Genomic DNA, 16,912 nt, shown 5'->3' with positions numbered 1-16,912 from the left:
TGTGGGGATGGGGGTACCTTTCCTTCCAAGAGGGGCACTGAAGTCTTTGAACCCAGACCCACAAAACATAAAAATCATAGAATATCTCGAAGTGGAAGAGATCCATGAAGGATTATCAAGTCCAACTCCCAGCTCCTCACAGGACTACCTCAAACGAAGTGATATGAGTAAAAGTATTGTCCAAACTCATCCTTTGGCCAAAATTTCACCTGCCAGCACTACCTGGTCATGCTCAGGGCGTAAAACACCTTGTGTTCTATAACACCAGAACAACAGTCCTTGACAAACCTCTTCTAAATCTTCACAAAAAGGCCACATTTGTGGAATATACTTACTACTAGGATTTAGGTAATATTTCTAGTGAACAAGCCATCCTGTCTTTCAGTTAATAATGAGTCTGAGATGTGCATTCACCCCCAGCAGCACAGCATTCTGTAACACCACCTTGGGATCACATGTATCTGGGTGCATGGCAAGAACCCAGTTACCCATAAATGCATTATCTTCTGCTTTTGGGAACTCTTTTGATTTGTTTTGACCCAAGTCTCTTGCTTTCAGGGAGGAGGACATCCTCATTTCAATGCTGAGACTGCTGGAGTACGAGCGAGCCACGGTTGATGCAGAAGGGGCCATTGGCCTTGCAGCACTGGTGGCAGGGAAGCTGCCTGAGTTGAAGGGTAAAAGGTACAGCAGCTATTGCAAATGGGGAACTGTGGCAAAAACATAGGACTGAGCACCTTGGTTCTAGGAAATGATGAAAATCTACTTGTTCTGTGGGCGACCAGGCAGTTCCTGCCCCTGAACTGCCAAGGGGCTCATCGGTGGCAGAAACTTCAGACTGACTGGACTGGTCACAAGTGGTAAGATTGTGCTGAATCAGACAAATGCCAGCCTGGAGACCTGACACATCTTGTCCCTTTCCTCAATTCAGATATTTTGGGGAAAGGCAGTTACATCTCCACGAGTCATCATTGCACCTGCCAGGACAGTGTCCTGCTCTTGTCAGCCTGTTGTCTCCTCTTGCCCCACTTGTGGAATCCAGCCCTGTCTGTGGTGGGACAGGAGCTGGGCTGTCTGCTGCAGTGACCCAGTGGCACCTGCCTCCCCGTCCTGAGAACTGTCCACAAAGTCAGAGGGATTATCCTTGTGCTTCAACATGTGGCCAAGTGCTGCCTTGCCCCTCAGCTTGAGGACTCAGCACTTAAGTGGATTGAGCCTTGGCTCAGCTCATAGTCCAGAATGTATTTAAACATAATGCCCTCAAGACAAAATAAAATCTCTAGTGCACAGAATTGTACACTAAAATACTGCTGAGACAATTCTTCAGAAGAGGTTGACAGTACACACAGAGCAGCAAGATATTTTAGTACAGCTACAATAAAAGGAAAAATGCAAAGAGGTTAGGTTTGACTCTGCAGAGAGAGATTTTCATAGATCAATCACATGGCTCTTCATTTGCACTTCAAACATTTCTGCACTCATTTTTCAGGGTTGTGATCAATTTAATCAATGGTTACAGAAAGCCTTGAACATAAATTTTGTGTATCAGTAAGAGGCTGAAACTTAGGACTTCCAGGTGAGAATTATGTCAAATTCTTAAAACTTGAAACCTAGACCTACAGTGGTCCAGCTAATTATCTCTAACAAAACTCAAATCTACAGGAAATGTAGAAATGAAAACAACATTTCAGACCAACTAATTCTAGGCCTCTCCTACCTGCTCACAATGGATGCTGAGGCAGGAGCCCTCTCATCTGTAATACTTATTGAGGGGAAGTTCTACCAGGCAGATATTGGCATAGTCTTTATGATTTATAGTTCCTTTGCACAGGCAAGTGCTAATCAAAACTCTTATTTTCCTGTCTGTTTTCAGAGTGGCAGTTGTTATATGCAGTGGAAACCTGGAACTACATTTGCTGCAACAGTGCATATCTCGTGCCCTGACCCTGGATAACAGAGTGTGCAGATTTTCCCTTGTGATTTCTGACTGCCCAGGAGACATGTCAAAGCTACTGGAGATTTTGGCTCGGGAGGAAGCAAGGTAAATTAGACTAACTGTTGGGAAATATAATCAGAGACTAGCACAAAGATTATTAAAGATTAGCAAGTGTTTCCAAACATCTTTGAAGCCAAGTCTGTAAGTAATTAATTAATCAAAGGATTTTTCTTGTTATAATGCAGAAAAGTTTTTATTTCCTTTGGTTTTTTTCCAATCTGAAAACACCTTTGTAGCATTGTAGAACTGTATTTTATTCAGAAAGAAGGAAAGATATTTACTCTCCAAACACTTTCAGAAACTGTTTTGCAGTGACAGGAGATTGTTGTGATCTCTAATTTGTCCCTTATTTGATCTAGAGTTTTGGATATCAAACAAGAACGCACGTTTGTGACATCTGAGCTCTTCACTGTCAAGGTAAGAGGAGATGCAATTTCAGTTTCTCTAATAGTACTGGCCTCCCCTGGTTTATTCTGTTTCCCTCTCTATGTCTATGTTGAAGAAGTCCAACAGGGTGTGCACAGTGTCAGAGATTATTTCCTCTGTGTTATACAGCTTCTTGCCAAACACTCAGCAGGCATATAAATAACACAGGACCAGTTTTACTTGCTGTTGCAACACCCTGGTGAACTACTCCAGGTGTTGCATTGCCCTGTTGCTGGTATGAACCCTCCTGACACGTGTGGCAGGAGCTGGAGGAGGTGAGCAAGCTGCAGCATCCATCCAGAACTTGAAGAGCCAGCTGTGTAGGCTGGCTGTAATTGTCTGACATGTTTGCCTCAAAGCAATGTAGAGAACACCCTTACTCTTAAGGAATCCTCATTTTAAACTAGGGATCAAGTTTTGTTTCTTAGCCACCAAGAGCACAGAGGAAAGCCTATGTTTATTTATTCCTTTGAGTATTGGATACAGAAGCATTGAAGAGGTGTTATCAGCTAATGGTGTCTCTTAAAAGAACCATTTGTCTCATGGTGCATCTCTTATTTCAACTGGTTTGGCAAAGGTGTGGTCCTACTGATTTCATGCTATTGCTGCCCAGGTCCAACCTGACTTAGTTTGTGAAACCCCAGGTGGAAGTCAAATTAGAGATCTTTGCTAAACAGGCTCATAATTGGGGTGCAGAAATGTTACTGGGTAAGCAAGTTCATTGATTTTGGCCTTTAAATTTAATTTCCCACCTGGATGCAAAACCTGCTCAATATTTTGACTTGCAGATTTAAAGAAGAGGCAGAGGTACTATGGTACATGATATCATCAATATCTCAAGCATCTAGGACTTAACCCACATTGTTCTGCAGTGGGCCATAATGACAATCCAGCTCACTGCTTTGGCTGATTTGGAGATAGTGTGACACTCGCTGCATAAGGTGGATAAATCCCTCTGAGTGACTAACTTAGCTCTGGAAATGCTTTTCACTGAAGGCTAGAGTCAATAAAACTTGTAAATCTTAGAAAGTTTTCAATGCCATTTTTATGGAGTGAGGCTTGTAGATTTTACTAATGCTATTAAGCAAATTGAATGACATCTATTGTCTTAGGTGTTTCTTTTTGTTTGTTTGGTTTGCTTTGCTTTTTTTTCAGTAAATACAGGCTGAATGAAAACAATGCCATATACTATTCTCTGCACTTTAAAGACAGTGTAATTTCACATCAAGAATCTGACAGTGTTGTGCAAAAGGGTTGAAGGGAGGAATTTGCATCCCTGAATAATTTAATTGGATATTGGATTTGTATGATGGCTTTCAATATCTAGATATCTAGAGAATTGTGAAGCTTTCTTTGAAAATTAAAGCATGTGTAATCAAAAAGGGTAAAATACAGGGTTTATATGCAAGCATCAAAATGAATTTGCTCTATCCAGGTACAAGAAAAAATACCTATTTTCAGAGTAAATCTAATACCTGTGAGGGAAGTTTTGGTTTTTTCTTTGTTGTTCTAAAAGCCAAAGACCTGTGTCATCAAAATGTTTTATGCATTTGTTATATAAAGTACAACACATAAAATAAAGCATGAATTTAAACCTGGGTCAAGAGCCAAAATTACCACCTTGTGCTGTACTGGCAGTAATTACAAGAAAGGTATTGCAGCTATACCCATTTCATTCTGACTTTAATGTGGACTTTTGACTGTGGATGTAGATTAGGTGTTTGACAGAACGGAGCAACGAGCATAGATGCTGATTTGAAACACCAAATCTGTCCTGTCAAGGTTGTTGCCTCAGTATTTAATCATCCTTTTAGATGTACCCTTTTATTTCTAAATAAAAAGATAGAAGTTTGGCTTCTGGTTGCTTATCAGGATGACAGAGCTGCTTTGGTTGGGTTTTTTTTCCATTATAGTGAAATGCCTTCCTGGGTTAGTGTTTGTTCATCTGTGTGTCCTCACACTTGGAACACTCTGTGGGAAGATCCTTGCTGATAGTCTGATTTATTAAAAAGTAAGGACTTTCTAAAATGAAATTTTATGTTCAAACTATACTTCCAAAAAAAAAAAAATTGGAACATTTTACTGGCAAAAATAACAGATGTTTTTCTTTACCAAAAAAAAAAAAAAAGACAGAATACATCTATATTAGAGTAAGAAGTGGTGCAGAGAGATGAGCTGCTGGTGTTCCATGGAATGTTATGGGAATTTCTTTAGGATTCTGCCTGCCCATACCTCCAGTTTAGATTCTCTTCCCTTCTGACTCATTCTGGATTTCTTTCTCACAGAGGACTACACCCTAATTCAGTCTTACCTGACTGGTTAGGAGACTACTTCCAAAGTCCCTATATTGAAACAGATAACTTAGTAAATCAGACAAATTACCAGTCTGGTAGGCTTCACATTTTACACCTATGGAAGTTAGATGCCTGGGAATATCTAGGCAGAAAAAAGATCTGAGCTAATGAAATAATCTGATATCACCAGTTAACTGGATACAGATATCTGAAGGACTACCCAATTCATGGGAGGAAGCTACAACTTGCTTCTGTGGACTTTCTCTGTTCTCCATCAGTAATATTTCTCAGATTCAATCGCGACAATTTATCGCTTAAATTGCTTCCATATGTAAACCTCCTCAAAACCATTTAAGTCCCTTTAATTTCATATTACTATTGGCTCAGAGAGAAGTCAATGAGCAAAATCAATAAGCAGCTTAATAAAGTAGGGACATTCTTTGCTATGAAGTAGATCAGCATCTTGCCTGCTTAATAAATGTATCATTTTTGGACTCGGGCAACCTAGTTTAAAAAAATTTCCTTGAGCTCATCAATTTTCTAGAAAAGTCTTCTCACCACTGAAACTACAGCATAATCAAACTGGCAGGTTCAGGAGGGTTCTGCAAGGTCTTGAATTGCCCCAGCAGCTTTTCAGTGGGTGGCAGTGCTCCCTCTGAGCTCCCTCCTGTCTGGCATTATGGGTTGTCTGGTCTGTTCACTTCAGACCTCTTGGGAGCTTCACTGTGCTGTGGTTTTGAAGAACTTGGAAGAGAGTGGCTGTAAAAAGAACATCCACAACACTACTTTTCCCCCCTGTCTGTGCACAAAAATGCTAAATCATAAATCAAATATTTCCTTTTCCTTTCAGTAACATTACACATTCTCCCAGTGGTGCTGAAACTCCTGGCTTTGTGTGGTATAGTGCCTGTTTTTCTCATACAGTTCATTCACCTCAGGCCAGAACTCAATACATTATTGTATCTGCTCTGGTCAATTTGAATAAATTCATTTGTGCCAACTTGCATTCAGTAAAGGATGGAAGGGAATATTTTGGGTTAGAGTCCCCAGTTGCCAACATATTGCCTGTTAGTGCCCTGTGAAGAAAATACATAGGAGCAGGCAGCTGTACAGCTAAGGTGTGCAGAAGCATTTCCTGCATGACCCTGGGCAAGGCTCTGTTTGCATTGCCCACTGCATGTTCCATTCCCCAACTGCAAAGTGGAGACACTGGGAGTGGGAAGTTCATCACTCCATTTTTTTCTGAGGCCCTCCAGAAGTATTTGGTCATGTTCTTTGATGGCATTCCACAGCAGACTGTGGCACAGGGCAGCCTGGCCCAGCTGGAGAACGAGAGGCTGGCCCTGGGGAGGCTCTGAGTGTTCCTGTTGGGTTATTACCTGCCTTACGTAATGTGGCTGCAGCTTGTTCCTGCTCGTGCTCACCCACCTGAATGCCCCAGTTGCCAAAAGATAAGGGCTTGGGTTGCACAACAACTGAGAGCTGCTGCACTCTTTCTCAAGCATGCCTTTGCTCTGACCATGGGGACAATCTGGCAGCTAATCCCCAAACCATCAACTGAGCTGCTGTTACCAAATAATCGGTAACGTGAAGTAATCTACACTGGGTGTTTACCAAATAATTCAGACAATTGCCCAGTTGCTGATTTTTTTTTTAAGAAGCCCTTTTTTCTAAATACAGAACAGAAACCAGTGTATATAAATCAAGTTTTCACTCTTAACTCCAATGACTTTCAAGCAAACAAACCTATAATGTTGTTAAATGTGGTGTTTCATGAATACTAAGTTATGCAAAAAGCTTAAGATGATTAATATGGTTTCTAGAATTAAAAAAGCAGGATACAAAGATTCAATGGACGAATCACAGACATAAAGAACTGCACTAGTTATTTAGGATTAGCTTTACACGGAGCCTGGAAAAGGACAAAAGACTGAAATCTCTTGATTCAGCAGTACTACTCAAATTTCCTCTGCTCTCTAACATTGGCTCAGCATGTCCCTCCACTATTTTTATTTGCACACACAGCCTACAGATAGTAGGCATCAGGGAGCAGTGAGGCATGTCAAATTCATTTTTAAAATCTAGAAAAATATGATCTAAAAGGCAAAATGCTTTCACTATGAGATCTTGCAATTAGAGGTGCCCACCCTATTCAGAACAGAACTTTCCAAATTTCTTCCTTTTGTGAAGTTATGAAATTTCCTCTCTTTAAAGTCAGTTTAATTCCTAAGAATATTTAGATTTATGCATCTGGGTTTTGGTGTTGCACAGCAATAACTTGTAATCAATTTTTTCCTTCAATACTTTTTTAGCCTTTGTCCTGTTTCCTCAATAATTCCAGTCATTAAATAAGCCCCATAAGCCATCAATATTTAGTAAAATCTCTTCTGTCTTTAATTTTAACTTGTAGGCCTGCTCTGAGAAAAACTTACAGGCTGACTAAACCCTTTGGCTGAAATGTATCTTTAGATTACCTGTCACAGGGAATGGAACTTTAAATACAATAAAAGATCAGTCCATCTGGTTATTTTAATGGTCTTACTGGGCCAGACTGTTATTTAATTAATTAATTCAGCAAAGATATTATATGCAGGAGAGAAATTAATAAAATGCATTCTATTATTTGTGGGTCTGTGGGGTTTTTGATACACAGAAAAGAAAGGTGTGCTGTGCACAGATGGCCCCACAGCCAGTAAGAGCTTTGTAGGTTTAAAAATCCCATGTATAGTTCTGAGGGCTTATCAGTATGAAATAAGTTTAACGTAAAATTTCTTCTACCTTGTCTGTACAAGAAAGATCAGGAAATAGGTTCTGTTATTTATTCTTAAATGTGATTTTGGGGCACTTACTCTTAGCTCATTGATAGCTGTGCAACCTCCTATAGCGAGTGGTACTGGGATGCTTCTGCATCCCACATGAAATTTAACCTCATAAACTCCCTGTGAATGTGAGGGTTACCCTGTTGGACATGTGTAAATTTTGTGTCGCAGGTGAAGCAAGCAAGAGAGAAAGTTTATAAAAGTATACCTGCGGTGTAAATGGGCTTATTCTAAGCAAGAAAGTAAATTCTTGCCTTCCTTGCTGCTGAGATCTGCAGCTGCCCTGAGGTGTTGTGTGAGTCTCTCTTCACTCCTGCTGGGACCAAATGTTCTCTGTTCCTTTCTTTGACAACTGTGAAAAATCAGGTGAATTGCTGGGGTTGTTTTTTATCACTTCTGCTGCTGTTAGTACTTCATGATACACTGCAGCATAGTATCTCCCTTATCAGCTGCTGGTTGTTGTGCATGCTTAGGACAAAATGACAGTGTTTATCCAACCTGCTCACAACTCTGGCTCCAGTCTAGTGAGATCTGCCTGGTTTCCATCATGAGCAGAAAGGAAAGGGCAGAGAGGATAATTAGCCATAAATCAAAATGCTTCCCCATGCTTGCTCCCAGGGCAGAGCAACAGCTTGCTGCCAGACATTCAAGGCTGAATCTGTCACATCCAGACTGGTTCCAGGAGCAGCAATTTATTTACTCAGGACAAAACAGGCATGATTACTATGGAAGAGGAAAAATTTTGGTTTTTATTTACTGACTCCATGTGTGTGTCCCCTGAAGATATGATTGCAAAGCTTTAGGGATTTTACATGAACCAGGGAATGGTGCTCTCAGATACTTTTCCCAATCATTGTGTTCTCTCTCCTTTCCTCATTATTACTTGTCCTCTATGACTGTCCTTCTCTTGAGATTAAATGCCACTTTTTTGAAGAAGAAAGAAATTAACATCTAATTTGTATTCCAAAGAACCAAACGAATAGAACTATGTGCAGTGCAAGAGGCGAAGAATTACAAGACCAGATCAGAATTGTGGCTTATTTCATGATGGGTATTTGGGAAGCTGTAGCCGGTTTTCTAATTAAGTGAGCTATGACTATTTAGATTAACTTGGAGTGTTAGTGTTTTATATTTTCATTCAACAGTTTTGCTAGAGGTTTATTGTTATTTTAAGACAGTTCCAGAAAGCATTATTTTTAAGTTCTTATTTAGAAATGTCCTTGTAAATGAATTAGAGTATTTTTTGCCTAGTTGCTTTCTAAAAGGGATGCAGCTCTGATAGGAACATTTTGACAGGGCATGTCTGGAGCAGCCCACCATCAGGTTATCATGGCTTGTTGTTTCTCTGCTCTCTGTAGATTTGCCTGCTACAATGAACTCTCTGTAGCTGCACTGTGACTCATCTTGGGTCCTTTCCTTGCTAGATTTCCATGTTTCTGTGAGGTCTTTTCCCCATGTGGCACTTTCAACATCAGTGATTATTCCAGCAGGACTAGCAGTAACGGAAGTTAGGAGTTTGAAGTATATGAAAATTATGAAGTCTGCTTTTCCTTCTGTGCCTTTACTTTGGTGCCTCATCTTTGCTAGTGCCCAGGCTTTCAAGTGATGGGGCAGAAATGTGAGTATGCAAAAAAGAGAGATTATAAAAAAATTGAAAAAATGCCATTGAAGTTATTTTCTTTAGTGGCTGCATGACAGAATTTCAGTAGCACCTGTGGAGGCAAGTGAAGAATTTAAAAAAAAAAAACTATCAAGATTGGTTTTGCCCAAGTTGTTTTATTTAGAAGTACAACAACCATAAAAGAAAACTAAACGTGATGCAATAAGCAAACAAAAAACAAAATGAAGCAAGGTATGTGAAAAGTGAAACCAGCCAAAGTACTGCAGAGATTATAAAGAAGTGGGGGATAGCTCCATAACAGACAAGAGAAGGAGAATACAAAAATCTTGAAGGATGGAGGTACTGGAACAATCCCTTGCCAGAAATACAGAAATGTAATAGAGGTGGGTGAGGTGGCAGCAATGTCACACACAGGGAAAGGAAAAGAGGAGCTGCTAACAGATGTCTCCAGGGAGGCCAAGAGCAGAGAGGTACCTTGCCCAAAAGCCAGCAGAGGATCAGCCTGTCTTCTTTAAACTTTGAAGGCAATAAAGTAGGGTTTTGGCATGTTTTGTGGTCATGCAGATGGGCTGGAAGAGCCCCAGATATCTGCAATGTCAGTTCTCTTACCTGCATAGACAGCGGATGTGAGAGCCAGAGTTTTTATTTTGAACTGATTGTTTTTATGAGTGTATTTTAGGTTTAAGTTGGAAATGGCTTTGTCTGAGATTGCTGCCATGCCATCAGAAATGATCCTAATTCTTTTTCCAGGTGATCTGCACTGTGGAGACCAGAGACAAGATCCACACAGCCCAGCTGAGGAACGCGCTCCTGGAACGCTACCCCACAGCAGCCTGGACTGAGCGGTGATGGGCACAGCACGGGGGGCACGAGGGCCTCTGACAAGCACTCTGCAGAGCCCCAGCCTTGAGGCTTTCACAACAAATATTGTCTTTCAAAGCTGAACAGTTAGCAAATAGTTTCAGGATATTTATTTCCTGCTCAAAATGTAGTAAATGTCTTTGGGGGGAAAAAAAAAAAGCTCAACTCAGAACTTTAGTTTAGCTGAAGGAATCTCTTAGTCTCTGCTGGTGTTGGAATTCCTCAATTCATTATCAGCTGGCTGCCTGGATTTTGGCTAGTTTGTAGAACCCAATGATATTCCATAAACAGGGAGAAGGCATTTCTCTTTACATCTGAATATAGACCTCTCAAAGGTCTTCTGATTTTGATGCCCATTGTTGAAGTAATGCAGCTCCTTCTGATGGACTTAGCCACATTACAAGTAGAGAAATTTTCTGTTTCCAAGCCAGAAGCAGTTTTCTGTTTGCTAAATCTGCTTCAGGAGGTGTGTAGGGTTGAACACGACTATGTTCTGGTCTTTGCTACCATGTGAGGAAATATTATGCTAATAGAAGGTGATTTAAACACAGGCAGAAAAACCCTTGGAAGATAAAAGCCAATATAATTTTTTTTTTCCCAAGGGAAAATGATCCTATTTGCAAAATCAAATTCCAAAATATTTTGCAGAAATTGAAAAAAGTATTGAGTATGATTAGAGCTCATAAATGGAACACAAATATATTTCTTCCCTCTGCTTTTGGAGACTCAGTATAAAAAGTAGCAACTGGCTTGTGTTTCTATATAAAAAGGGGTCTCGCTATCCATGTGAATTTTGTAAATAGCATTCCACTGATTATCTTAGTCTGTCTAAAACAGGCTCTATCCATCTCACCTGACAGATTGAGTACACTGTTAATAGTGACATATATTTAAAGACCACATGTTAATAGGCAAAGGCAGTGCTGGGAGAAGAGGAAGCCTAAGTCTTAGGCACATGGCTAATGCAATTAACAAAGAACACATTGACCTAAATACCATTTTTATCACTAGAGGCAGAGACCAACTAATAATATAACAGAGTGGCATGGCAAGAAATATAAGAGAAGTTCAGGCCCTCTTCTGAATGTGCACACCACAGAGTTGTGCCTTTTAATTTGGGCAGAATTTAACTTCAGCTCTGGAAGACCTTACAGCACCTTCCAATACCTAAAGAGGGCCCATTGAAGAGGAAAAGTCCAGTCCCCTAAAGAGGAAAGCTGCACGGGACAAGGGGCAAAGGCTTTAAAGTGAAAGGGAGCAGATTTATGCTAGGCATTAGGAAGAAATGCTTTACTGTGAGGGTGGTGAGGCTCTGGCACAGATTGCCCAAGAAAATGATGGATGTCCCATCCCTGGAAGGATTCAAGGCCATGTTGGCTGGGGCTTTGGGCATCGGGTCTAGTGAACAGAACTCCATGACAGGGAGGTTGGAACTAAATGGTCTTTGAGGTGCCTTCCAACCCAAACCATTCTGTGGTTCCATGATCCATCTCTCTCTGTAGCTTATACAGGCAAGATGGGATGAGAAGGGCAGCACTGTGGCTGTCTGCAGTAGAATTTTTCTAAGAAATAATCAGTTGCTCCTTCTTGTTGTAGTTCGCAAGGGAGTGGGAGTACAGAGTCTGACAAATGGTGGACAAAAAAATAGTTTACAGATTTGGTCTGTTTCTGGAAGGACCATATTGGTTTGCACATGGAACTAAAAATTATTGATGTCCCAATGGTTAGTTTTGTTCCCTTCTTGCCAGCCAGAATGATGGGTATAGGCCTTGGTCCTGTAAATCACAGCTGTGTCTTTTCAGACACCATTCTTCTCTCCACTGTCAGGAGAGTTTAAAAATCTGCATGGAAATAGATGACAGAGTCCATATTACATACTTGCTACTTCCACTGGAATGAGAAATGAACCACATCATTGAAGAGCAGCTTTGGGGATGAAAACCCACTACTGGTAAGGGTCTAACTACCCTCTCATGTTTTCTGGCAAAAGTCTCGGGAAATTTTGAGGATGTCTCAGGTACCTGCATGAGAAGAAAATGGAGCTTTATAACCAAAGCTCTCAGTAGTGGCCAACAGGTCCTGCTGTCTGGGTATTTGGTTTAAAATTTTGTATTATCCTGGACTTTGTTGTTTTAACTCAGAACGTTAAAAACTTCTTTCCTTGTCAGTGGGAACTGCATTTAGCAAGTCTTCACAAATCTGGGGCAAGAAGATTTAGCAGATAGAGCAACCAAAAATCAATGCACTTGAAATCACTATATGATTTTAGAAATGTGTTTGGGGTGGGGGGAAGGAAGGTGATGTCCAGAAGGTGCTTAAAATGTCAAACATGATATTTGCAGTTTGGGGTTTTTTTATTGTTTTAAGTATAAACATAGTTTAAAGTGTAAATCACTCTGCAGCAATAAACACTTTCTATGTGAATAGAATAATACCAGAGGTGTTTTACATTCTATATTGCCTTTATTGAAGTCTCATTGGCTTAAAAGAAAAAATTAAGATCTTCCAAGGGGAAAAAAACAAATGAGACATTTAAATGAATGTATGCTTGGAAAGAATAATTAAATACCTGTGCTGCTAACCTTTTCCTTTTTGAATTATGAAATATAATAAGATCTATGGCATTTCAAAGATCTAATAATGTGGTTTTGAATGTTTTATTTAAAGAAATATTTTTATATAGATTGTTCTTGTGTACCTTGAAAAAAACCTTTAATGATTATTTTAAAATTTCACTAATGGTTAAATCAGCAAAACATAAATCTAAGCATGTATTTATTTGAAAAATAATTAAAATTCTGCTATGCCACCTCAGCAAAGATTTGTCATTCTCTCGTGTGATAGTGACAGCAGCCTCACTTTAAAAAGTCAGAGTTAATATTTTTCCTTTAGCTGTCATTGACATTGCCTCAAAATCCACATCATTCATGCGAGGGGGGAGCTCTGAGCTGCCAGGGAGGAGAAAGCAGCTGGGCAGGATGGCTGCTCTGGCCCTGAGTGGCAGCAGGGGAGGCTCCTGGCTGCTCCCCAGCGTGGTGGGAGTCAGCATGGGCTGTCCTCAGTGCAGCCTGGACCCTCCTCATTCCAGCCTGGACCCTCCTCATTCCAGCCTGGACCCTCCTCATTCCAGCATGGACCCTGCTCAGTGCAGCCTGGACCCTCCTCAGTGCAGCCTGGACTATCCTCATGCCAGCATGGACTCTGTTCATTCCATGGACCCTGCTCAGTGGCACAGAAGGAGGTGCTGCTCCTTGCCCTGGGCCTGGCTGTGCTCCTGGGCAGCGGGCAGGCTGTGGGTGCAGTGTGTCCTGGGCTGGGCTCAGGTGGGTCAGTGAAGTCCATGGGACCAGCTGAGTCAGCTCTCTCACTGCAATCATCACCAACTTTGGGGAACTTGTCCTTCACTTCCAGCGTGCCACTGGCTAAATGCACAGCCCTGTCTCCAGAGGCACAAGATGCCTTGACCCAGGTAGGTCACTGGAGCTAGGCCACTTTGGGAGCTGTCCTAGCCACACGCTGCTTGTCAGGGGCACAGCACACTTCTTCCCAGGACTGTTGCAAACAAGGTGCATCTTAAATTGAAACAAAATCTCTTCCCACACTAATTCCTTAATTTTTTCAACCAGGTCCTTTTAGCTGGGGATTAACATCTAAATCTCTGGCAGTACGTGTTTTTGCACCATCAGGAGCAGTTTATCTTCCCATGCAGGTGGCATGTCCTCACAGGCAGCACCTTGCCTTCTGGCCTACAGCTTTTGGGAGATTCACAAACTCCCGATCCTACAACACAGTAAGTGCATTTGACATGTTATTGTTTAACTTTTGCTAGACCCAAACATAGGCATGTAGTTTACTGAATGGCAAACTAAACTGCAACAATCTAGGGTTTGGCTGTAATTCCTGCCAGTCATTTATTGGATGGCTTTGGTTCTCCTACCACTTTCTCTGCAGTTTGTTTAACTCTAAGCAGTCTGCCATGTATAGGGTGTTGAAGTTTTTAGAGTTTTCTTCTATTACAAATCTTTGCTTTCATGTGCTCCCAAACATTTGCTACATCTCAGAGGAGGAGGATCCTTCACTACATTGTGCCCACCTGAGCTGATGAATTTCCTGTTGTCCAAAAGCATTTATTTTTTTTTTTAAGCTGCAGCAATAACTGGTGGCATTATTTGGAAAACATTCTAATCAAATATGACTGTTGTGAAGTATGTCAATAATGATCAACATCCCATACAGCTAAGCCCATACAGCCTGACCGTCTAAAGAAACCAAGAGTCCTTAAGGAGAGAGCCAGATCAATCACATCTGAGTGCATCCACACAAAGGATACAGGGGCTTGTCCTGTGCTGCTGATGTCTGAAAGCTCCTCTAAGTGCAGGCACTATGATTGACTTCTGGTTTACCTGCCTGGTGTTGGGGGTTGCAGGGGCAGATTGCAGCTGTGAAAATCCCTATCCTTCACACTTTTGAAATTTTGGAGAAGGACGTGGTTTTCCTTTTGATAAGAGGCCTAGAGTGTCTTTAAAAAGACATTTTAAATTGTGTAATTGCTAAACTTAGTAGACTGGTCACCCTGTGTATTTCCACAAGGGGCACCTGAGTGGTTTTCATTTGTGAAAGTGGTCTCAAAGAATGCTGATAAATGGTACAATAATGTTCCTTACATCTCTCTTTCCTCCTTTCCCCTTATGCATGTGCTGTAGGTATGTTTGGAGTTGCAGGGGCTGTGTGAGGTCCAGCACAGTAAGTGAATTGTGCCATATTATTACCACTCTTCTCAGAAGCAGGAGTAAAGGAAGTACTGAGGGATGTTGTTTATTTTGCTTTCAACAAGCTATGGTAATTTCTTGAGCTGTTCATGTGGCTCTTGCATAAAGAGACTGTACCAGAATGCCCACAACCATCAGACTGTGGGACTTGCCTATAGTGGTCAAATTCCCTGCAGACTCCATGGCAGTGACCCAGGAGCCCATTCCCCCAGCTTCACCAGGGCTCTCCTGCTCTGCAGGGCACCAGCTGCCCGGCCCCAGAGCAAATTAAATGGCCCTAATTAACCGGCACTTGGGTATTTCCAAAGTCTGGCTCAGCTGACTCCTGTTGTGTTTAGAAAAATCTAGGTCAGCATGAAAAAGAGGCAAAGCAAGACAGCATATTGAGATTCTGAGAAAAGTTTTCATCACTCCCTCACAAAATGAGCTACAGCCCTGAAAGCTTTAGAAGTAGCTTTTGAAAATGGGTGGGAGACCTCTCACTGCTTCTGTCCAGGCTCTGCAGTGTTTCTGAGCTGATGCTGCATGTCCTGATCTGCACATCCAGAACTCCCCAACAGAGCTTGATGTGAGCAGTGATTTGCCAGACATGACGACCTGGGTAACCTGACTTTAAGGGGTACACTCATTTACACATATTGTGATTTAAGGGTGAAAATGGATCTGGGTGGTTTCTTTGTTTTCTTCTGCAACAAAGCTACCAAGCAATCACAGCATAAAAGTACTGTTTTAAGTGAGGTGGTTCTGACTTGTATGAAATTATTTCTTTTGATCACCAATGCAGGCCAAAAACGTAAATGAACGGGGGTGTTTTTTAATATGTCTAGAAAAAACAGGCACGGCTGCTTTTTAAATTTTCTTGGCATCTACTTTACATTGTTAATATAATGCATACCCAGTCCTGCACTTAGCTTTCATAGCAAGGGTTGGTTTTTTTTTTATTTCCAATTTGAAATGGATGTTTAAACAGTATTTATTTTTCAGTGCTCTCACCAGCCAAGTTGGCAGAAATATCCATCCTGAAAAACCTTTCTTAATGTCATCTTAGCTTTCTTGGTGATTTACCTTTTTAGAAGAGGCTTAGTAAAAGCTCTTCCTGTATGTTTCATTAGGATTTCATTTCAATGGGAAGTGGTATTTTGAAACATTTTGTTACAGTGAATTACTCCATTTGGAAGTATTTTCCTTTGACAAGCAGGGCGGGTTGGGTGCTGATGGGGGTGGTTTGACACCCAGCCCAGCCTTTGGGAACACAGGGTGCACTTCTGTTGCTCTGCCCTTCTGTTGTGGAAAGGACATTTTGATTGCAGTGGAAAGAGTTGCTCTAAGTGATTAAGAATAATCCTTTATTACTAGGACTAGCCTGGAGAAATGCTTCTGCCTGGTGGAACCTGCAGCGTTTCCGCTGAGCCTGTGGAAGCCAGGAATGTGTCTTTGTGAGCTGAGGTGCTGACCTGTATTTGTGCTCCTGCTGGCTTTTAAAAATAATTTTGTAACATATTAAGGGTCTGTTTATCTCACTGTGCTGCTAAGGGCACTACAAACACCTACTGACAAATGATATCTCAATATTATTTTCAGTCTTGTCACGCTGTGGGTTTGCTCCTTTTCCTCAAGGCCAGTCAGCATTACCTGTCCCATGCTCCTCAGGTTTGCAGTTGGGATTGCATTGTGAAGCCTCCACAGCTTCAGCAAACAGGCATTGGTGCCGTTCACAGTTCTGGGACAGAGGCTGACAGCAAACACTGCTTGGTTTCTGTCTGGGCTTTTATTTTTGGGGGTGTTTTGCGTTTTTTTTTAAACAAGTGTTAAAACTGAACTACTGTGAAGCAAAGGCTGGGGAGAGCAAGTGTCTGAAGGTGAATGAATGAATACCTGTGAGTTGCATTTCTAGACGCTTTGGTAAGCAATGCCCAGCAAACTCCACAGAGAAAGCTGCTGAACTCTGTCGTGCTAAACAAAAATCCCAGAGAGGCTTCAAAAATGGGGCTCATGCCAGTGCCTTGTTCTAACTTGGTCATTTTTTTTAAACTAAGGCAGTATGTATTTTTTCTGCTCCAGCTTCAATGGGCTGAACTGAGGACGCTTTGCCACTGCCCACCTAAAAGGAAGCCTGTCTAATTAGG

General features: G+C 41.3%; 1 protein-coding gene across 1 annotated transcript in view; it reads left to right on the top strand.

Annotated features, from left to right (window-relative positions):
* Positions 1–10,178, top strand: part of LOC135305597 (L-threonine ammonia-lyase-like) — a 30,238-nt gene extending 20,060 nt beyond the window's left edge. Inside the window, exons 10-13 of the mRNA XM_064429334.1 lie at positions 559–684; positions 1,874–2,041; positions 2,356–2,413; positions 9,907–10,178. Of these exons, the coding sequence (XP_064285404.1) occupies positions 559–684; positions 1,874–2,041; positions 2,356–2,413; positions 9,907–10,005 (451 nt within the window). The 3' untranslated portion in view covers positions 10,006–10,178. The remainder of the gene's footprint in view (positions 1–558; positions 685–1,873; positions 2,042–2,355; positions 2,414–9,906) is intronic.
* The last annotated feature ends 6,734 nt before the right edge of the window (positions 10,179–16,912 follow it).

This window comes from Passer domesticus, chromosome 8 (genome assembly GCF_036417665.1).
Source record: "Passer domesticus isolate bPasDom1 chromosome 8, bPasDom1.hap1, whole genome shotgun sequence".
Lineage (NCBI taxonomy): Eukaryota > Metazoa > Chordata > Aves > Passeriformes > Passeridae > Passer > Passer domesticus.
This window is presented reverse-complemented; position numbering and strand designations above follow the sequence as displayed.